Here is a 22,940-nt window from a genome sequence, read left to right as displayed (position 1 = left end):
GATGATCCGAATTCTCTAACCTGATGACACTACTATCTGGAGAAAGGAAATCAAAGTGCAATTTATCTGTGTCTTTATAATTTCTGTTTCTTTTCTTCTACTTCTTTAAGTCTCATTCTTTAATTTAGAAGTTTGGTGATTTAGAATCTTCACCAAAAAGAATTATATTATTGCACTGTTAGAGATTCAAACTTGTCAGCACAGATAGACAAAGCCTGATACTGAGCTTAACATATTTGATCAAGATCTGAATGAAACAAAGCACTTCCCCTGTGGGAAAATGCTTTGAAGTTGGCAGCTTCTTGCTACTCAGTTATGGGAACAGAGGGGAAGAGAAACATAATGTTATGATTGCTTTTAGATATCATTAGTCCTCAATAAGGGAACTTAAAAGAGCCTCTGCAGGGTCACTTTCGTATGCCTGTTCCTCAGCTAACAGGATTCAGAAGCACTGGGGTCACCACTGTGTACATTACAGATGTAATTATGTCACTGTGGCCTGAGTGGTTGGATGAAGGGCTAAAATAGACTCTCAAGATAGTTCCAAAGAAGAGAACTATTACAGAAAGGTAGGAGCTGCAGGTGGAAAAGGCTTTCTTCTTCCACTTTGCAGATGGCATCCTTAGACTGGCCAAGGCTATATACACACAAGCTATGATGATGCATATAAATGGAGTCATGTCAGTAAGACTATCAGTGATGAGGATCATTAACTCATTAATAAAGATATGTGAGCAGGACAATTTTAGTAATGGTTTCAGGTCACAGAAGAAGTGAGAAATTTCATTTTTAGCACAGAAGACTAGTCCATTAATCAATAGGATACACAAGAGGGACTGAAAACATTACAAAACCATGAAATTGAAAACAAGAAGATGTAAAATTGGGGGCTCATCATTATTGTATAATGGAGTGGGTGGACAGATAGTCACATAACAATCATATACCATTGTTACCAGAATAAACTAATCTACTACTCCAAGTAAGTAAAAAAAAGATATAACTGTGGCAGGTAGTCAGAAAAAGAGATGGAGTTATTCTGAGTTTTAACATTCACCAACATCTTGGGGACTGTGCTAGAGTTAAAGTTGATATCAACAAAAGATAAGTTTGCTAGAAAGAAGTACAGAGGGGAATGGAGGTGAGTGCTAGAAACAAAGGCATGATGATGAGTTGATTTCCAGTCACAATAACCAAATACTTGAATGGAAATAGCCAGAAGAGTTGTTGATGTTTTGGTCCCTCAATCAGTCCCAGGAGCATGAACTCAGAGATAGTGGACTAGTTTTTTCAGACCATGATTCTAATAGAATAAAATTTAATTTGTTAAATATTATAATGAAGCAAATAAATAGTTTCTTAATGGAATCTTTGGAAATATGATACAATATTTCTGCTGAAGGAATCATAAAACACTGGTGGTGATGGTACTAATCATTGTCATCATCACTTTGTTCTACTTTCTATTCAAGAAGTCACTAGGTGACACAGTACATAGAGTGGAGAAGCTGGATTCAGGAAGACATAAGTTTCAGGTCTGGTCTCAGATATTTATTAGCTGCATGATGTAGGTTATGTCATTTTGTTTTTCTTAGCCTCAGTTCCCTCTTCTATAAAAGAGAGATAATTCCATCACTTATCTGGATGTGTGTGAGGATAAAATATGATATTTATAAGTTGTTTTACAAAACTTAAAGTGACATAATTGTTAGTTATTATTATTATTATTATTATTATTATTATTATTATTTTAAAAGGTCAGTTAACCCATAGAGAATTTCTCACTTAAATTAGAGGTAACCTTGGTAAGGTTAGTTCTTTGCTTTGTGCCTTAGTTTTTTTATTTTAAGATGGGAGGATTGGATTAGGATATGTATACAGACCTTTGCAATTCAGATAGTCTGCTGGAAAAATACTATGATTTCATGAATATCTAGTACTTTACATAATTCTATAATTAAACAATAGAATGTGGTGCCAAGACCCAGATATATGAGCATATGGAAACTATAGAAAGGCAGTGTTTCAAGTCCTACCTCAGATACTTAGCACTTGTGCTGACTGCAAAGTACCTCAACTTCTCAATGAATCCCTACTTGACCTGCAAACTTTTAGACAATTTGAAGATTGATATGTCTTCTTCCATTACTATACTTTGGGAATTACCAGAAGACAAGCTCATGGAAAGCAGGGCCCATTTCACTACTGTCCTTTAGTCACTAAGTTTTTGAAGTTCATTTGTTTATAGATGTAAAGTTGCGTAGCTTGCTCCAAATAGTTTCTTCCAATAGTCTATTTTCTGTTCTTTATTCCCAGATAAAAGTTACATACAGTCCTCTGCCAGATGTTTCTTGTTGTCAGAAGACCATTATCTATTTCCATTTATTCACAAGAGATCTTCTGTTAATTCCAAAAATGCATTCCTCAGTGAGGAAGAGAGGAAGAGAGAGAGAGAGAAGAGGAAGGACTGAGCAAGGAAGAGTGAGATAGAGAGAAAAAAGAAATGGCGGAAGCAAGAGGAGGAGGGAATGCTTAAGAACAAATAGAAAGACAGAAAGCCTTTTTAAAGGAGGAGGAACAAAGAAATTTGGGAGGGAATGAAGAGGAAGTAGACACACACACACAGACAGAAACAGACAAACAGAAAAAGACAGAGACAGAGACAGAAAGGCGAAAGAGAGTGGAGAGAAGTATTACAAAAAGGGAATAGGTAGAAAAGCACAAGGTAGGAAGAAAGGGAGGCAGGGAAGAGGGATGCAGAGAGAGTAAAAATGTGAGATCACTTGAGTCAATTTTGGAATAAATAAAACCTCCTATAACTAAATTCCTGAACTATCACACCATACCAAACTAGTGATGTCTCTTTTTTCATCTACATATGTGTAATTTTTTTTTATTTTATTCTTTTGGTATTTTTTTGCAATGCAATGGAGTTAATTGACAGTCACACAGCTAGGTAATTATTAAGTTTCTGAAGGAGGCTTTGAACTCAGGACAGGAGGACAGCTTGGTGACTCCAGGACTGGTGCTCAAACCATGTGTCACCAAGCTGTCCCCTGTTATTAATATATTTATGAAAATAATGTTTCTATTTCTTTTCCCACCCATCTTCACTCCACTGTCTATGATTCTGCTTCCTTCTTTGGGTTCTTATGTTTTCCTCACATGGAAATATCCCTTTCTCATACAGTCATTTTCCACTGCCTCCTGGGTTATTCTCTCTTTGTTTTTAGGTTTTTGCAAGGCAAATGGGATCAAGTGGCTTGTCCAAGGCCACACAGCTAGGTAATTATTAAGTGTCTGAGGTCGGTTTTGAACCCAGGTACTCCTGACTCCAGGACCAGTGCTCTATCCGTTGCGTCACCTAGCTGCCCCCATTCTCTTTCTTTAAAAGAAAGCATAGCCTTCCATAATGACCTTCTATTTCCATTGCACAAAAGCTTAGAAATAATAATGAAACTTAATTTATTTCTATTCAGTTTAGTTTAGAAGTAGATTGTAGATCAACAAGCATAATATAAATATTGAAAGTATGCTTTTAAATTTGAAATATACTAAGAAACCAAATTGTGTGCAGTGGAACTTTATGATTTGATATATAATCTTCTTTTTCCAATTGCTGTGTAAGGAAAGATTCTTTTTTGATGATATTTGTCAAGTTCATAATGATATAAATCAAAACAAAAAAATTGTAGTTTTTCATGAGTTTCTGATACTAACAATTGAGTAATCTGCTATGAACAACATATTATGTAACACAAATTTGTTGTTCAAATGTGAAAGTCCTATATAAATTCTAACTTGTACTAGTACTACTACTTCAACTATCAGAATTGAGGGGTCAAAGAAAATGGTGTGTTTAACTGATTCCCAATTGAGGTTCAATGTTCATCTGAACCCCAAAATACAGTCTGAGCAATGTAGAAAGATTTAAGGAAAAATGATGGGGAGGTTTGGAACTAAAGGGCAAGAGGGAATGAGATAAGGATAACAGGAGCTTTGTATATTCTTTCCTGAATAAGACTTTAAGACTTTCTCCTCTTTACAAAAGATAGGGTTTCTGACAGCAAATTATAGTTTTCTTCGGAAATTGTGGAATTTCTTACATGAAAATATGAAAAACAAGAAAGAGTTCATTTGAAGCCAAAGTATATTGGTGGTGTGTGGGACAATAATATAAAACTGATGGAACTGTGATCTGATCCAACCATTTTATAAAGCAATCTAAAGTTATAACGTTATAAAACTGTGTCTACCTTTTGATCCAGAAATACTACTAATACGTCTGTTTCCCAAAATGATCAGGGAGAAAGGAATATATATATACATATATATATATATATATATATATGTATATATATATTCTAAAATATTAAAGGCCAAAAGATGGAAATTGAGGGGAAATTGAGAAATGGCTGAATAAGATATGGTATAAGATCAAGATGGAATATTAGTCTTCTGTAAGAAATAATGAATCCAGAAAAATACATGGAATGACTTTCATGAAATAATGAAGAATAAAATTAACAGAACCAAGAAAACAATATAACAGTAATGATGACATTGCTCAAAGAATAACTGTTATTCAGAGTACTTTAAGTATTCAAATGAACTACAAAGACCCTATGGGGGAAAGGTACTATCAACCTTCAGAGAAAGAACTGATAAATAGTTTCATTCATGGTATGGTATGTGTTCATCTCTCTATCTGTGTCAAACGGTGACTTTCTCTAGTGCAGGGTAAGGAGAGAAGGAGAGACTCAGCTGGAACTTAAAATCCACAAAAACTTAATTATAAAGAACAGTGGTGTATGTGTAAGTGTATGAATAATATTTGTAATACATCTCCTATCTGAGAGATGCTCCAGACATTGATGATAGAATAGTAGGGAAAAAAGCAAGATCATGGATAGAATTAGCTATTCCAAACCCTTAAGTTTTATTCAACTTATGTCAGCTGATTTCAGATGCTGTCACCCAGAGCCCTAACTCTGATGACTACTTTTTTATTCTCTTATCAAAAGACATGAATCTTGAGGGTGATCAGAAGTAGTATTGAATCCTTCTGCTGCAAGTACCCAAATGCTATATTCACATGCATTCACATTGAGTTTTTTAATATCAGTTATTTAGTACCCTTTCTTCTTGTTTTGCCATATTCTTTTCCTATGGTTTGTATTTACAGACATTAAAAACTTTTTAAGAAATATGATCTCATTATTTCATCAACAAACTGAGCATTTATTCAATTTATTATTGAATCATTATAGACTGATTTCTTTGTAAAATGGAGACAATTCTGTGTAATGGTAATCCCCAAGACAGCTATACTTACATGTTCTCCTTTGTTGGAAACTTGAAAGCAAAAGTAGAAAGAGAGGAGGAACGTTTACTATACCCCTCACTATCTCCATTACAACCATCAAAATGTTGAATATCAATTTGAGGACTGAATTCCTCAATGGAGTGAATCATTTTCACAAGAGTGATTAATATTATCTTAAAGGAATGATTAAAGTTGCTTTTAGCAACATGGACAGGCTTTGATGATTCAAACTCAGTCACAGATGAACTGGAATTATTATGATTCCTTCCTCTTTGGTGCAGAAGTCAGTCAGGATTAAATACAAGGTCAAAACTGGTATATTTGTATTGTCTAGAAATTGGGATGGGGCATCCATTCTACTTGCCAGATTTAGTATTTTGTAAAGATTTGTCTGATGCCAACATTCCACAACAGACAGTCTGCATATCTAATTCTATAATACTCACCCTCCTTTTTCTTTCTCAGTGACATTGAAAGAATGTTGTATTTGGAGTCAGAGGACAAGACTCTAGAGACTACTACAAAATATCTGCGTGAACCATTTAGCCATAATGAACTTCAATATCTCTCTTTGTGAAGTGATTAGATTTTCTTCAAAGTCTTTTTTAAGACCTATGAACTTCTATATTGGCACTCTTCCATTTGTTTCCAAAGTGGCCTTGGAGAAAAGTATTATGAGACAGTGTACTAAAAATAACTTTCTAAGAGACTTGAGTTCTTTGTCAAAATAATTTCTAGGAATACACATATCATATAATAAGGATGACAATGATGGTAGTGCAAATAAAATGAAAATAATTATGGAGATGGATAAATGAAACTGACAACAGATTGCAATTTGCATTCCTTCAATATGCCACGCACAACTCTTTAGAAGAAATTCTTATTTTTCATTGCATTTGAGTTCCAAATTTTCTCACCTATCCTCCAAGTTCTTCACTAGAGAATTCCAGAGTATGTATATATATATATATATATATATATATATATATATATATATACACACACACACACACATATGTATATGTATATATGTGCACACAGACATATTTGTATGTGAATATATATGTACACACATATACATGTGAATAAACACATACAGCACACATAATGCATATATAAATATATGACTATAGATGCAAATATAAATATGTATAAATCATATAATATATCCCCATATGAATGCTTTTTCTGAGGGTTAGATAATATTTTATTAGGTTGTCTATAGTTGATTTGAAAATTCATGTAACTCAGTATATCTTAGTCATTCACTTTTTTTTTTTGGTTTTTGCAAGGCAAATGGGGTTAAGTGGCTTGCCCAGGGCCACACAGCTAGGTCATTATTAAGTTTCTGAGACTGGATTTGAACCCAGGTACTCCTGACTCCAGGGCTGGTGTTTTATCCACTGCTCCACCTAGCTGCCCCAGTCATTCACTTATAAACATTGTTCTATGTTGTCTTGTTTCTGCTCATTTCACTCATTTTTAATGTATATCTTCTATGTTTTCTAAAATCTACTTGCTCATTATTTCTTTTTTTAAATTTTTTTTGGCAAGGCAATGGGGTTAAATGGCTTGCCCAAGGCCACACAGCTAGGTAATTATTAAGTGTCTGAAGTCTCATTTGAACCTAGGTACTCCTGACTCTAGGGCTGGTGCTCTGTCCACTGTGCCACCTAGCCGCCCCTGCTCATTATTTCTTATAGCACACTAGCATTCTACAACAATCAGATACTACATTTCACTCAGCCATTCCTCCCTAATGATAGGTAATCTATCAATTTCCAGTTCTTTGGCACAGCAAAGGAAATATCTATAAGTAATTTAGAATATTCTGTTTTTTTTTCTTTTTCTTTGATAACCTTGGGAAAGAAATACAATAGTGTTATTTGCGGCAGGGGAAGGATATACACAAATTTATACTATTTTGGGAATAATTTCATATTGCTTTTCAAAATGATTGGATCACTTCACAGTTCTATTAATAATGAATTAACATCCCAATCATTCCCCGTTCCCTGCAACTTTTGTTACTCTCCTCTCCCCTTCTATCATTATTTTAGTCAATTTGAATAGGTATATGAGGTGGTATCTTAAAGTAGTTAGAATCTGCATTTTTCTAATCAACAATGATTTGGAGCATTTCTTATTTTACATATTATATATATATATATATATATATATATTGTGTGTATGTGTATGTGTATGTATGTGTATGTGTGCATGTATATTTACAGACATATATACTTTGCCTTCTTCACTGAAAAACAGCTTATCTAAATCCTTCATTTATCAAGAGGTATATGAAATCTTTTAAATTAGACCAAGCTATCTATATATTTAAGATGAGATCCTTATCAAAATGTCTATAAAAATTTCCACCAATTATCTGCTTTCTTCCTAATCTTGGTTACATTGTTATTATATATTATATTTTTACTCTTTTTTACAGTGATCTACCATTCTATTTCTTAGCCAGTAACAAATACTTGGGATAATTACTGTTTTATCATATGATTTAAGGTTTGATACTGCTAGAATCCTTTATTTGTTGATTATTATTTTGCTATTCCTTATTTTAAATTTGCTATTCTTTATTTTGAATTTTAAGATTTTCCCTTAATCTTGCCCGCCCCCCCACAGAAGGCAGTCTGTTAGTCTTTACATTGTTTCCATAATATGCATTGATCTAAGTTGAATGTCATGAGAGAGAAATCATGTCCTTAAGGAAGAAACAAAAAGTGTAAGAGATAGCAAAATTACATAATAATAATAATAATATAACATTTTTTAAAAATTAAAAGTGATAGTCTGTGATCTTTGAATTTTTTTTAGTTCGATGTCTTACCCCCAAATCCCCTACAGTGTTTTATTCAAGACTCCCTCAAGCAAGGTTCCAACATGATACTGAAAAACATGTCTGGGAGGTTCAGATTAATAAGATAAATTGTTTAATAATCAATGTGATTCACTTAAATATGGGACAGTCTAGGGAAGCAAACAGATGACCTATTTGGATCCCCCAGAAAGGAATCCCCAAAAGATCAATGGAAATAATAGAAATCACAAAAAGGGGAGGAAAAGTAATAGCGTATATTAGTGTGGATTTTCTCTTATTTTTTGGATTTACTCTGTTCGGCACTGGGCTGGTATTTTAGATACTTGGATGCTTTATCAGTTCTGTTTGGACTAGAATCAAAGAAATGTAAGACTCTTTATTGGACATATACTGATCATATCCCAGTCTTACCTTGGTCATGAGGTCCCTTCCAAATATGATATGGGATTATTTTGAAGCTTTAGAAATCATGAAAGAGTTGTCATAATATGTATGGGAGTACTCAATTTGCTTTCATCAAAAGTGCACATCATACAAATAAAGTATGTTCATTGAAAAGGGTGAGTTCTATAACCTCAAACTAAACATTTTCATGTGTGAATTCCTGTTTGCTAGAAAGGTCACAAGATTATTCTATGTACTTGTTAGATCTAGCATTCAAATACTAGAATCAAAAGATTTTCAAGTTACTCAATAAATATTTATTTATTTAACACCAGACATTATATTAAGTGTTGGAGATGTATACAAAGGTGAAGGCGTTCTTGTTCTTGAGGAGATCACAATCTCAAGTGGAGACAACAGCAAATAATTAAGTAAAAATACTTCATATACAGAATAAATTGGAGATAATCATCAAAGGAAATATAATAGAATTAAGAGGAATTGGGAAAACAGTCTGTATATATCCAAAAGAATGGCTCCTTCTCATATTAACAATCACCACCCTCATCTACCCCCCAATATTTCTAATACAGGCTCAACTCCTTGGGTTCTATTTGTAGGATTTTACTTGTCTGCTTCAGTTGATTCATTTTGTAATGGAATTGAATTGAAATCACCATGTAATCTATCATTTGGTTTGCTTTTCACCTTGATAATAAAAAAATGGGATTGAGATTTACAACTTTTAATGTTATGTCTGATGAAGGAATCCTGTCCTTTTCTAGGTATTTGGCTCCTAAATTCAGAGAAAAAAGACAAAAACTTAAACTAGTGAACAAGAAAGGTGATGCTGCTGGTAGTGGGGAATTAAAAAGTTATACAGTGTTAAAACCCTTTATTCATGCAGAGTGTATCTTAACTTCTTATATTTTTTTAACTGCCTCTCATTGTATTTTGAAGGTTATTCCTTCCTTATTCTCAATAACAGACCTATTGCCACAATTGGCTCATCTTATTACCCATCAAGATAATAACTTGTATGCCATAGATAGTCTGCAGAGTAGTATCATAATCTTAATATCTACTTTCATTCCGTGTTACCTTTCTTTAGTGAAATAAGTGACCCTAACTTTAGTGTAACTCCTTCACTATACAGAATTTGAAATTTAGGCTCAGATATTTGTTCATGGCTAAGTTAGTCATGGAAGCAAGACAAAAAAATAAGCCTGTCTTTCAACTCTGAATGTGATCTCTTTATCACTGCATGTGTTGCTGTGTAAAAAGTTTGTTGAAGAATATAAGGAGTAGGATATATTTGAATATATATTCAAATGAATGTATATAATGATATGTATACATCTATATAATAGAATGTAAATAAAAGCAAAATAATATAGAAATGAATGACCAGATTCTATAATCAGATGATTAGAATTCTCCAATCTGATGACCATATTATATGTAGAAAGGAAGTCAAATTTTCCTGTATATTCTTTGAAATGAAATTATTGTATCATTAGAGGATTTTTTCTGATTCAAACTTGTCAACACAGAGAAACAAAGCATAAGAATGAGTTTAAAATATTGACTGACATCTGAATGAATCAAAGCCCTTTCCCTGTGGGAAAATTCTTTGAAGTTGGCAACCTCAAGCTACTTAGTTTGGACAGTGGAAGGGAAGAGAAACATAGTTTTAGGATTGATTTTTAGATATTTTGTCTTCAGAATGGGAACTCAAAAAAAGCCTCTTCAGGGCCACTTTCATATCCCTGTTTCTCAAGGTGTAGATAAAAGGGTTCAGCATTGGGGTCACCACTGTGTACATTACAGATGCAATTATGTCACTGTGGACTGAGTGGTTGGATGAAGGACTAAAATAGACTCCAAAGACAGTTCCAAAAAAAAGAATTACTACAGAAAGGTGGGAGCTGCAGGTGGAAAAGGCTTTCTGTTTCCCTTTTGCTGATGTCATCCTTAGGATGGCTAAGGCTATATACACATAAGATATGATGATGCAGACAAATGGAATCAGGCTAGCAACACCACCAATGATGAGGATAACTAGCTCATTGATGAAGATATCAGAACAGGACAGCTTCAGTAGGGGGTTCAGGTCACAGAAGAAGTGGGGAATTGTATTTTTTGCACAGAAGACTAATTCATTCATCAACAGTGTATGTAAGAGGGAATGAAGGGCATTTACAACCCATGAAATTAAAATCAAGAGGAAACAAAGTTGGGGGCTCATCATTATTGTATAATGTAGTGGGTGACAGATAGCCACATATCTGTCATAGGCCATTATTGCCAGGAGAAACTCATCTAATGCTCCAAACATGATAAAAAAATATAACTGTGTCAGGCAGTCAGAATAAGAGATAGAATTATTTTGTTTTTGTATATTTACCAACATTTTGGGGACTATAGTAGAGATGAAGCTGGCATCAGCAAAAGATAGGTTGCCTAGAAAAAAGTACATAGGGGTATGCAGGTGAGTGTTTGAAGCAACAGCCACGATGATGAGTAGGTTTCCAATCACAGTAACCAAATACATGAATAGAAATATCCAAAAGAATAGTTGTTGATGTTCTGATCGTTCAAACAGTCCTAGCAGGAGGAACTCAGAGATAGAGGTTTTGTTTTTCCAACCCATGATCTAATAAAAGAGAATTAAACTTAATAAATTACATCATGAGATAATTAGTTATTTAATGAAACTATGGAAATTGTAGTAAGCTATTTTTGTTGCAGGAGTCATAAATGTACTTGTGATCATGGTACTAATAATCATTTTTGTCATCCTCATCATTATCATTTTGATCTACTCTTTATTAAAGAGACCACAGTACATAGAGTGAAAGACCTGAATTCAGGAAGACCTGAATTCAGGGAAATCTGAGTTCAGATCTTGTCTCAGTTATTTATTAGCCATGTGACCCAGGACAAGTCAGTTAACTTCTCTCAACCTCAGTTCACCCATTTTTAAAATATGAATTATATCAGTACTTATCTCCCAGAGTGGTAAAGATAAAGGGAAATATTTGTAAGTTGCCTCACAAAACTCAGTCACATATAAATGCTAGTCATTATTGATTTTACTATTGTTTATATGGTCATTTACTCTATGGAGAACTTCTAACTTAAATCAGAGGTGACCTTAGAAGGTTATTTTCCTGCTTTTTGCCTTAGTTTTTCTCTATTTAAATTGGGAGGGTTAGATTAGGTCATGTTTACAGATCTTTTCAATTCTGATAATTTCTGCTGCAAAAATCCTATGATTCTATAAATATCTAGCATATTGTTACATAAGGCTATAATTATCCAATAGACTGGTGATCAGGTCCAGCCACCTGAATATATAGAAGCTGTAGAAAAACAGAGGGCAATAAAGCCAGTCTAGTTTCTTGTACTACCTCAGTTACTTAGCACTTGTATTATTGGGAAAGACACTCAATTTTTCAGTGAACTCCAATTTTACCTCAAAACTTGGCAACGTGGAAGGAGTTGCCTCCCTGCAATTTTCATGTATCAATTAATTTCTAGACTGAATAGAGAGGGATAGATGGGGAGGTAGGGTTGGGGGTCGGGGAGAGAGAGGGGGGAGAAGAGAGAGAGAGAGTGAGAGAGAGAGAGCGAGAGAGAGACAGACAGACTCAAAGAGACAGAGATAGAGACAGAGACAGAGAGACAGTCAGAGACAGAGAGAAACAGAGAGACAGAGACAGAGAAAGACAGAGATAGAGTGACAGAAAGCCAGAGACCGAGACAAGGTGATTTAGCAAAACTGAGCTTATTATTTCCTCTTACATGATTTCAATTACTGTCTCCTCACCTTTGCACTGCCTATCTTTTACATGTCTTAAATATACTCCCCTTCCCTTCTGTCTCTTTAAATTCCCTTTTTCCCATATTACTAGTACCTCCCTTCATTACCATATTTTGGAAATCTCTTGAAGGCAAGATCCCTGAAAGCTGGGTCTTTTCCCCTGTTGTCTTGTAGACATCAAGTGCCTGAAGAATATTTGTTGACTGAATGGTAGCTGCATAGGATGTTCCACATAAGGAACTTCTCTTTACTCTATTTTCTATGCTTTTTTTCCCAGATACAAGCTCCAGCCAACCCAGTTCCAGGTGTTTAGTGCCTTCAGAAGAACATTATCTATCTCCTTTTTTCACTAGAGATCTTTCCTCTAGGCCTAAAATTTATTTACAGTTAACTTCTCTCTCTTAGGGATGAGAGAAGAAGAGAGAAAGGATAGAGGGCGGGGCTGTGAGATAGAGAGACAATAGGGGAAGGGGAAGGAAGAGTGAGAAAGAAAAAGTGAAAGGAAAGACAGAGAGTCTAAAAGAGATGGGAGAGAGGGAAGAAAAATGAGAAAAGAGACAGAGACAAAGTGAGGGAGAGAGGAGAAAGAGGGAGGAGAGGAGGAGTAAGAGATGGCTATAGGGAGAAAAACAGAAGGTATGAACAAGTGAGGAAGAAAGGGAGGGAAGGAAGAGGGTGACAGATACAGACAGAGTGTGATCACTTTAGCTCATTTTGGAATAATTAAAACCTCCTATCACTAAATTCCTATACTATTATTCTATGAAAAGTTTGTGATCTGTTTCTCAAATCTCCTTTTTTATTTTTTCCTTCTCTCCAGGCAATATGTCATTTACTCTCATGAAATTAATGATTCTTTTTCTTTTTCCACTGATCTTTACCCCACAGCTTATCATTCTGCTCCCTACTTTGGATTCTAGGATTTTCTTACACGAATTAAATTAAATGCTTCTTTTATTAATTCTCTTCCATTTAAATAAGGCACGTTTCCATAATGACATCCTAGTTTCATCCCACAAAGGCTTAATAATAACTGTTTGTGTCTTTTTCACTTAGAAATGTAACTGTAGACCTATAAGTATATTATAAGAATTGGAAGCATATTAAATTTGAAATGTTACTTGAAACCAAATTGTGTACAGTGCAGTGGAAATTTATGCTTTGGTATGTGGTCTTCTTTTTCCATTTGCTATGTAGGAACATTTTCATGTTGTTGATATATATCAAGCCCATTATTACTTGAAATAAAACTAAAAATTTTCTTGTTTTTCCATGAATGTCTGACACTAACAAATGATATATATTTTGTTATATGTTTGCTTCGCAAACCTGAACTCCCTATATAAATACTAAATACTACTACTACTACTACTACTACTGCTGCTGCTGCTGCTGCTGCTATCACCCACCACCAGCATTACTACCACCACCACTACTATCATAGTTACAACTGCTAAGGTTGAGAGGTCAAAGATAATATTGCATCCAACTGATGCTTCTCCTGAGACTAAACTTTCCCCTGAATTCCAAAACACAGTATAAACAATGTACAAGGATAGTTAAGAATAAAATATAGGGAGGGTTGAATTAAATGGTAAGAGGAATGAGATGAGGAAGACAAAGAGTTTTTTATACCCTTTCCTGAATAATTCTTTCTTCTCTTTACAAAACTATAGTTTCTAGCAATAAATTACAATTTCTACACAAATTGTGGAATTTTTTACATGATAATTTGAAAAGCAAGAAAAACTTCATTTGAAGTCAAATTATTTCACTAACAATGGTGTGCAGGTTGTTAATATAAAGCTGGTAGATTTTGTACAGCTATTTTGAAAAACAATATGAAATTATGCCTAAAGGATTATAAAATTGTATATACCTTTTGATTCAGAAATGGCCCTATTAAGTCAATTTCCCAAGCTGATCAGGGAAAAAAGGAAAAGCACATATATATATATATATATATATATATATATATATGTATATATATATACTACAATATATTAAGGGGATACCAATTAATTGGGAAATGATTGAATAAGATGTGGTCTGATTGTGATGGGATACTAGTGTTCCATAAGAAATGATGAGCAGAATAGTTTATTAAAAACATGAAAAGACTTGAATGAAATAGTGAAGGGTAAAATTAGCAGAACCAGGAAAACATATTATATAGAATTAGCAGTTTTATTTGAAGGATAACAACAATGACTTATTCAGAGTATTTTAAATACTCAAACTACAAAGAACCTGTGGGAAAGCTACTATTCATCCCCAGAGAAAGAGCTGATGAATAGATGCATTCACAGGATGATTTTGAGTATATCTCTAAGGGTCTAAGGTTCTATTTGTGAAGAATGATGGTTTCTCTAGTTCAGGGTAAGTAAGGAGACATGTTGGATATTAAAATATAAGAAAAAATAAAGAACAGTTGTATTTATGAGTCGGTGATTAACATTTTCTAATACCTCCCCCATCTGAGAAATGCTCCTGATATTCATGATAGTATATTAGGGAAAAAAAAACAGAAAAAAAAAGGGAGAGAGAGCATGGCTGGAATTGAATATTCCAAGCCCTTCAAATCTTACCCAACTGATGTCTTCAGATTTCAGATGGTGTCACCCAGAGACCTAACTCTGTTGACTCCAATTTCTCTTCTAGTCAAAAGCCATGAATATTGAGGGTGATCAAAACAAGCATTAAGTCCTTTTGCTAAAAGTACCGGCATGATTTATAAATCTACTCCCCATTCTGTTCTGAATCAGTGGCAATTGTTGTCCTCATGGTTATCCCCACTATGAAACTTGTACTTCACAATGAGAGAAGAACATTTTAAGTTCAGGGACACTGAGGAGCAGACACTGATGGTTATAGATTAAGTTGAAAGAATATCAGGGTATTTATAGCAGTTTCCTCCCAGACAAATGCATTCACTTTGAATATTTTAATGTCAGTCACTCAGTTCCTTTTCTTCTTGTTTTGTCATATTCTGCCCCTATTATTTTTTAAAAAAATATTGCCATTGAATTCTTTAAAGAAATATGATTCCAATATTTCATTAGCAAGCTCAGAATTTATTCAATTTATCATTGTCTCATCTATGTAGAGTCAATTCTCAAGAGAAATGAATTTATACGTTTTCCCCTGTTGGAAACTTGGCAAGCAAAAGTAAAAAAGAGACAAAGGAAATTTTCCATTGCTCCTCAATTTCTCCGTTAAAACCCAAGAGTCTTGAACATCAGCTTGAGTGCTAGTTCCTCAATGGGGTGAATCATTCACCAGAGTAATTTACTTTACTCTTAAAAAATATCTGAAGTTGACTGTATCATATTGGATAGTCCCTGATGATTCAAATGGTGTCAAAAAAAGGGCTGAAGGTGCTGTGCTTCCTTCCTCTCTTCCCTGTACCCATCAGACAGGATTTAAGGAAAGGTTAAGGGTAGAGATGTTAGGTTTATGGTATTGTAAAAATTTATCAGAAGTCAACATTGCACAACAAGTAGTCTATTAGTCTAGTTTCATGATGTTCCATCAGTGTCTTTGAAAGAGTGCTTTATTTGGAGTCAGATGATAAGGATTCAAAATATTCTGCTGCATATTTCTTGTGTGAGCTTGAACAAAACTTTTAACCATTATGAACTGCAGTCTTCATCTTCATGAAGGGAAACAAAATGATTAGAGAACCCTTAAACTCTTGTCAATGTACTGTTATGACTCTGGGAGAGAGAGTGATCACTGCAACTCTGTCACTTAAATACGATTTATGCACAAACCAAAAGACATGACTCATGCCATTTAAACATTTTCACCTGTCTCAAAGTCCTGTGACAATAGACTTATCAAGCAGCAGATGTGAAAACATTATCAGCTATAGTCACAATACTGTACATTGGTAGCTCATGTCATAGGGCAATATCCTCATTTGAAGCAGCAGTGGGAAGCCCCCTGGGTGTCTGACCAATCTTTTTTTTTTTTTTAAGAAAGATGAGTGCACCATCTATCAATAATTCATTAAGCACTGGTTCTGTTCCATGCACTGACAAAATGCAAAGAAATCAAAACCAAAACCCAAAGAAGTCCTTGACCTCAGGAAGTTTACTTTCTTTACTTGTTTACTTTTTCATTTTTTAAGATTTTATTTATTTTTTTATTTGCACACTACTAAAATATTCTTGTTTTAAGAGTAAACATAAAACCCCCTCCCCCATAAAAATATAAAACCTTATGAGAAATAAAGTAAAAGAAATAGAAAAAGATGTGTTTCAGTCTATGTTCTGATATCATCAGCTCTGTCTCGGGTGGATCACATTATCATAAGTCCATCATAGAAGTTACTTCCATATTTTTCCATAGTTGCTGTTGTGGATTGTAATTCTCTCCACCATTCCTGCCCACTACTATCTATTATATTTTCTCTCTCCTTTCACTCTGTCTCTCTTCAAAAATGTGCTTTGGGGCAGCTGAGTGGCAAAGTGGACCCAAGAGCAGGCCAGGAGGCCCCAAGACTACATCCCACCCGACAGACCCAGCAACCACCTGGCCCCATGGTCATGGACAGGCCACCCAAACCTATGCAAAAAAGTAAAAAAGAAAATGTGTTGTATCTGACTACACTCTCCTATGATCTACCCTCTTCTCTATCATACACATCCCCCCATCCAACTGTCCCTCTTCTCTCCTTTTTCCTCTAGATGTCTATACTCTACTGAGTGTGTATGCTGTTTCCTCTCTGAGCCATTTCTGATGAGAGTGAAGGTTCCCTCATTCCCCATTGCCATTCCCCCTCCATATCATTGCAAAAGCTACATGAAATATCTTTTTTTTTCAGAGATAATGAGCATTTTTATTTCTTTGTTCCACAAATAAACTGGCAAAATAGTTGTATCCCATGGGCTAATCAAACAGACTAAATCCCATATCTTCATCGGACTCTTCTGACTCTTCCTTGGCTTCTACTTTGGCTGGAGCAGCAGCAGCTGGTGCAGCAGCAGCTGGAGCTGCAGCCGCAGGGGCAGACACTGCAAAGGCTGAAGGGTCAGCCAGAAAGGCCTTCACCCTTTCAGCAAGTGGGAAACTGTACTCAGTCTCCACAGCTACAGCCAAGACCCGCTTGTACCCATTGATGATAGAGTGGGACACTGATGCAACAGTTGGGTAGCCAATCTGCAGACAGAAGCTGGCAACATTACGGACACCCTCTAAGAAGCGAAGGTGCAAGGTCTCCTCTGTGATGTCCAGCACTTCAGGGTTATAGATGCTGCCATTGTCAAACACCTGCTGAATGATCAGCCCAAAGGAAAACAGGGAGATATTCAGCATGTTCAACAAGGTGGCCTCGCTGGTGCCCACTTTGTCTCCAGTCTTAATCAACTGCACATCACTCAAAATTTCAATGGTGCCCCTGGAAATCTTGGTGGTGATACCCAGAGCTTGGAAGAAGGAAGTCTTCTCAGGACCCAGGCCAGTGTTCTGGGCTGGCACCATGACATCACATGGGGTGATGGCACCAGCACGTGCAGCAGCTGGTACCTTATTGGCCAGAAGCATATCCCTAATCTCAGTCAGATCGTCCTTGGTGAACACAAAATCCACATTCCCGCGGATATGAGGCAGCAGCTTCTCCAGGGCAGGGTCATTCTCCAGATGCCCACGAATGGCTTTGCACATCATAGTGTTTTTTCCCATCAGCACTACGGCCTTCCCACGGAGAGACATCTGGATCTGCTGCATCTACTTGGAGCCCACATTGTCTGCTCCCACAATGAAGCATGTTGGATAATCATCCAAAAGTTGGATGATCTTGAGGAAATAATTGGATTTCCAGGTAGCCCTGTCTTCCCTGGGCATCTTGAAGGTGCTTCAGGGATTGCCGCTTGGGGTTTAAAGACGATGTCACTTGCACGAGGACGCCTGGAGAGAATGAAATATTTTTAATATGAAATATCTTAGCCTATTCTACCTCTCCTTTCTCTTACTCCCAGTACATTTGCCTTTCACCCATTGACTCCATTTTTACAACATATCTTCAAATTCAACTCTCTCCTGTACTTCATCTATAAAAGCTCCTTCCAACTGCTCTATTAAATGAGAAGGTTCATATGAGTATTATTAGTATCATCTTTCCAAGAATACATGCAGTTCATCATCAAGATCCTCATAATTTACCCTTCTCCTCCACTCTCTATGCTTCACCCGAGTCCTGTATTTGAAGGTCAAACTTTTTGTTCAGCTCTGGTCATTTCAACAGGAACTTTTGAAATCCCTGTGTTTCATTGAAAGTCCATCTTTTCCTCTGGAAGAGGATGTTCAGTTTTGCTGTGTAGTTGATTCTTGGCTGCATTCCAAGATATTTTGCCTTCCAGAATATCATATTCTAAGCCCTATGAGCCTTTAATGTAGTTGCTGCTAAGTCCTGTGTGATCCTGACTGCAGCTCCACGATATTTGAATTTTGTCCTTCTGGCTGCTTATAATATTTTCTCTTTGACTTGTGAGTTCTGGAACTTGGCTATAATATTTCTGGGTATTGTTTTTTTTGGATCCCTTTCCAGAGATTGGTGGATTCTCTCAATTTCTATTTTGCCCTCTGCTTCTAGGATATCTGGGCAATTTTCCTGTAGGAATTCTTTAAAAATGAAGTCGAGGCTCTTTTACTGATCATGACTTTCAGGTATCCCAATAATTTTTAAATTATCTTTCCTGAATATTTTTTCCAGAACAGTTGTTTTTTCAATGAGATGTTTCACATTTTCTTCTAATTTTTCATTGTTTTGGTTTTGGAGTATTGTATCTTGACTTCTCCTAAAGTCATCAGCTTCCTTTAGCTCCATTCTACATCTGAAGGATTTGTTTTCCTCAGAGAACTTTCTTATCTCTTCTTCCATCTGGTCAATTCTGTTTTTTAAAGCATTCTTCTCAATAACTTTTGAACTGTTTTATCCATTTGACCTATGTTGTTTTTTAATGTTGTTTTCTTCAGCATTTTTTTGGATCTCCTTGACTAAGCTGCTGACATCTTTTTCATGTTTTTTCCTGCATCTCTCCAATTTCTTTCCCCAATTTTTCTTCTATCTCCCTTACTTGATTTTCAAAATCTTTTTTGAGCTCTGTCATAGCCTGAGCCCAACTTCTATATTTCTTGGAGTCTTTAGGTTCAGAAGCCTGGACTTTCTCATCTTCATATTGTGAATATTCATATCCTCCATGGGACCACAGTAATTGTCTATGATCAGGTTGCTTTTTATCTGTTTGTTCATTTCCCCAGCTTGTGCCTGGTTTTGGGGTGCTTCCTGAACTTTTGAGTATTATTGGGACACCCCCTACAAGGATCTCAGTGTGTTAGAGACTCTGATTTCTTTCCTGGTCTATGAATGACCACAAGCTCACCCCTCTGCCACAGAGCTTTGGGGGTGTGTGTCCTGGCTCTTTGGGGGACCTAGACTATGACCAGGGTCTGAATGTGGTCAGAGCCCCAGAGTCCTATTCCAGGGACAGAGAACAGACCTCAGCATTCTCCCTCCACTCCCTTACCTTTGGTGGGCTGAGTACTTAGGGCCCAGCTTCCTGGAAGCTCCTGTTGGGTGACTTCATGGGCCTACTTCCATTTTCTGGATCTGGGCTGCTGCAACTGTGCTGAATGCTGCAACCACACTGAGGGCCTGGGCTTTGCCTATTCTCTGGCGGAGATCTCCCTGCTGATCTTCCAAGTTGTGCTTGGTGCTCCCTGGGGTGCAGATCAGGAAACTGCTTCTACTATCAGGAGCAGCTGCTTCCAGGAGGCTGAACTTCCTTTGCTCTGGTGCAGTCACCCCTCCATTCCCATGGAACAGAGTTTTTCCCACTATTTTCCAGGTTACCTTGGGCTTGAGAATTGCCTCACTGGATCTTTCTGTGGGTTCTGTCTCTTGAAAATTTAATTAGGATCATGATTTTAAGGTTCTTGAAATATTTTGGAGAGAGCACCTAAGAGAGGCTTTTCTCCTACAGCCATCTTGGCTCTACCCCCTGACCAATATTTTAAGGATCACACTGCTCCCTTTAAGATTTGAGGAAGGGGCTAGAAAAAGTGACCCCCAAATTGGTCTCATTACCAGGTCTCATAACCAGAGCAGGAGGGAATTGTACTCTGTCGTGTTGGTTGGTTGGTTGCTTGGTTCTTGTCTTTTGTAATCTAAGAAGACCAAAATGACATCACTATGTTAGAGACAAATTACAGTGTGTCTGACTGTTGTGGATCAGATCAATTAGAGCTTGGAATGCTCTACCACTGGTTGGGCACAAATACTCCATATGAAGACCTGGGGTGGATACTCTAAACTTATGTATGGCACATTTCCTTTGAGCTGCTTCAAGTTTCCCTTCTTCATAGACTGTTGTACCCTCACTATGAGGAAAGCCATGTTGGGTGGTCCTCATGTCCCTTGTGCTCTTCGATCAATTCCAAACTCCTTCAATGAGGCCTTCAGGGTATCTTGTTATCATTTACCCTGAACCACTTGCTAGTGATTGCCCTCTGTGAGTTCTTCATAAAATAGCTTTTTTGGCAAGTGTGGGTCTGGCATTCTAGCAATATGTCCATACAATGATAACTGCACTTTCTGAGGTAATGTTGGAATGCTAGGTAGTTAAGCTTGAGAAAGGACCACAGTATATAGTATCCTCTCCTGTCAGAGGATCTTCAGAACCTTACTAAGACAATTCAAATGGAAGCAATTCAGTTTCCCAACATGGTACTGGTAGATTGTCCAGGCTTCACAGGTATTTTACAATGAGGGCAGTCCAATGAATCTGTGGACCTTCACTTTTGATAGTCAGTCTAATACCTCTTCTCTCCCACACTTTCTCTTGGAGTCTTCCAAATACTGAGCTAGCTCTGGCAATGCACATGTCAGCCTCATTGTTAATGTGTACCTTCTTGGAAAGTACATGCCAAGGTAAATGAACTTGTCCATAGTACTCAAAACTTCTCTATTTGCTGTAATCAGTGGTTTCACATATGGATAGTGTGGTGCTTGCTGGCTGAGAAAACTCCTGTGTTTTCTTGGTGTTAATTGTTTGACTAAAATTAGCACAAGCAGCAGAGAATCAATCCATATTTTGTTTCATCTCAGCTTCAGGGACTGCATTGAGCCCACAATCATCTACAAAAATAAGATTGTGCACCAACACTCACTCCACTTTGGTCTTGGCTTGTAGACTTTTCAAGTTGAAGAATTTGCAGTCAGTGCTTGTAGCTTACCTTGAGGCCACATTCATCATCAGTGAAGGCATTTGATAAGAGGGTTGAAAACAAAATTATAAAAAAAGTCTGAAAGCATAGCCACTCCATTGGTGACTGGGAAATTTTGAGAGCATTGTTCACTATTCAGAATCTGGACATGCATGTTGTAATGAAATTGATGTACAATGCTGATGAACTTCTCTGGGCAACCAAATTTTGTTGTAATTTTCTATAAACCTTCATGACTGATGGTATCAAAGGCCTTAGTCAAATCTACAAATGTTGTTTATAGACTTCTGTTTCTGGCATTTTTCTTGGAGTTGACAGGCAGCAAATACCATATCGACTGTTCCTCTACCCTTTCTGAAGCCACATTGGCTCTCAGGGAGGAGACTGTCTTCCAGGTGAAGGATTAGCCTATTGAGAAGGACTCTGGCAAGAACTTTACCAGCAATGACTAAAGCAGAAATATCCCTGTGATTGTTACAGGACAATCTATTCCCTTTACCTTTGTAGAGATGAACAGAGGACACATTTTTGAATTTTGGGGGGATGACCTCTTCATGCCATATAACTTGGAAAATTTTAATCAATTTTTGGATGAACAATGGATCCCCCAACTTGTAGACCTCAACTGGAATAGAATCAGGCATGGAATAGAATCAGGCCCAGGTGCTTTGCCACTTGAAAGGAGCCTAATGGCATTCAAAACCTCTTCTTCAGTTGGAACTTCTGCTAGGACTGATAGACTTCAACTTGAGGTAAATGGTGAGTGTTTAGTCAATCTCTCTAGAGTCAAGTCCCTATCCTTAATCAATGTGTGTCCATCAGTACCGAGTAGTTGAGATGCACTATATGTCTTTGGCCCGCCCATAAATAGCCTTCAGGATATCATAAAAGCATTTTGGTTTGTTATTGACTGCATAAAATTGAATTTCTTTGGCATTCTTACTGAGCCAAGAGTATTGCATCTCTAAGCTTCACTTGTACTTTACTTTTGATGGAATTAAAAGCTGCCTTCATAGAGATAGATGAACTTTACTGCTGTTAAACCCTGTTGAGGTTTTGTTTTTCATTTAGCAGCTTCTGTATTTCCCCATAATTTTCATCAAACCAGTCTTGGACTTGACTAAGACCTTTGATATTGTCAGTCATAAAGATTTATGGCAAATTATGTCAAAATAAGCAAATACAGTGCTGTTTACCAGATCTCTGAAAGCTGCCCACTCTTTTTCTGCTCCACTGTTGCCAACTGTGTATTGGCTCAGTTTTCTCTCCAAGTTAGCAACAAAATGTTCCTGCACAGAGAGACACTCTAATCCTTGACATTAATTCTTCTAGTATTC

At 36.4% G+C, this 22,940-nt stretch overlaps 1 protein-coding gene and 2 pseudogenes across 1 annotated transcript; all 3 read right to left on the bottom strand.

Annotated features, from left to right (window-relative positions):
• Positions 1-428: 428 nt before the first annotated feature.
• LOC141511512 (olfactory receptor 1G1-like) lies at positions 429-5,475 on the bottom strand (annotated as a pseudogene).
• Positions 5,476-10,242: 4,767 nt separating this feature from the next.
• On the bottom strand, positions 10,243-11,202 carry LOC141511403 (olfactory receptor 1G1-like). Its single transcript, XM_074220625.1, has one exon. The coding sequence runs from the start codon at positions 11,200-11,202 to the stop codon at positions 10,243-10,245; it is 960 nt and encodes a 319-aa protein (XP_074076726.1).
• A 6,044-nt stretch (positions 11,203-17,246) lies between these two features.
• LOC141500390 (large ribosomal subunit protein uL10 pseudogene) lies at positions 17,247-18,280 on the bottom strand (annotated as a pseudogene).
• Between the last annotated feature and the right edge of the window lie 4,660 nt (positions 18,281-22,940).

The sequence above is a fragment of the Macrotis lagotis genome, chromosome 1 (assembly GCF_037893015.1).
Source record: "Macrotis lagotis isolate mMagLag1 chromosome 1, bilby.v1.9.chrom.fasta, whole genome shotgun sequence".
NCBI classification, from domain to species: domain Eukaryota; kingdom Metazoa; phylum Chordata; class Mammalia; order Peramelemorphia; family Peramelidae; genus Macrotis; species Macrotis lagotis.
Note: the sequence above shows the minus strand (reverse complement) of the source record. Positions and strands in the feature narration are given on the sequence as shown.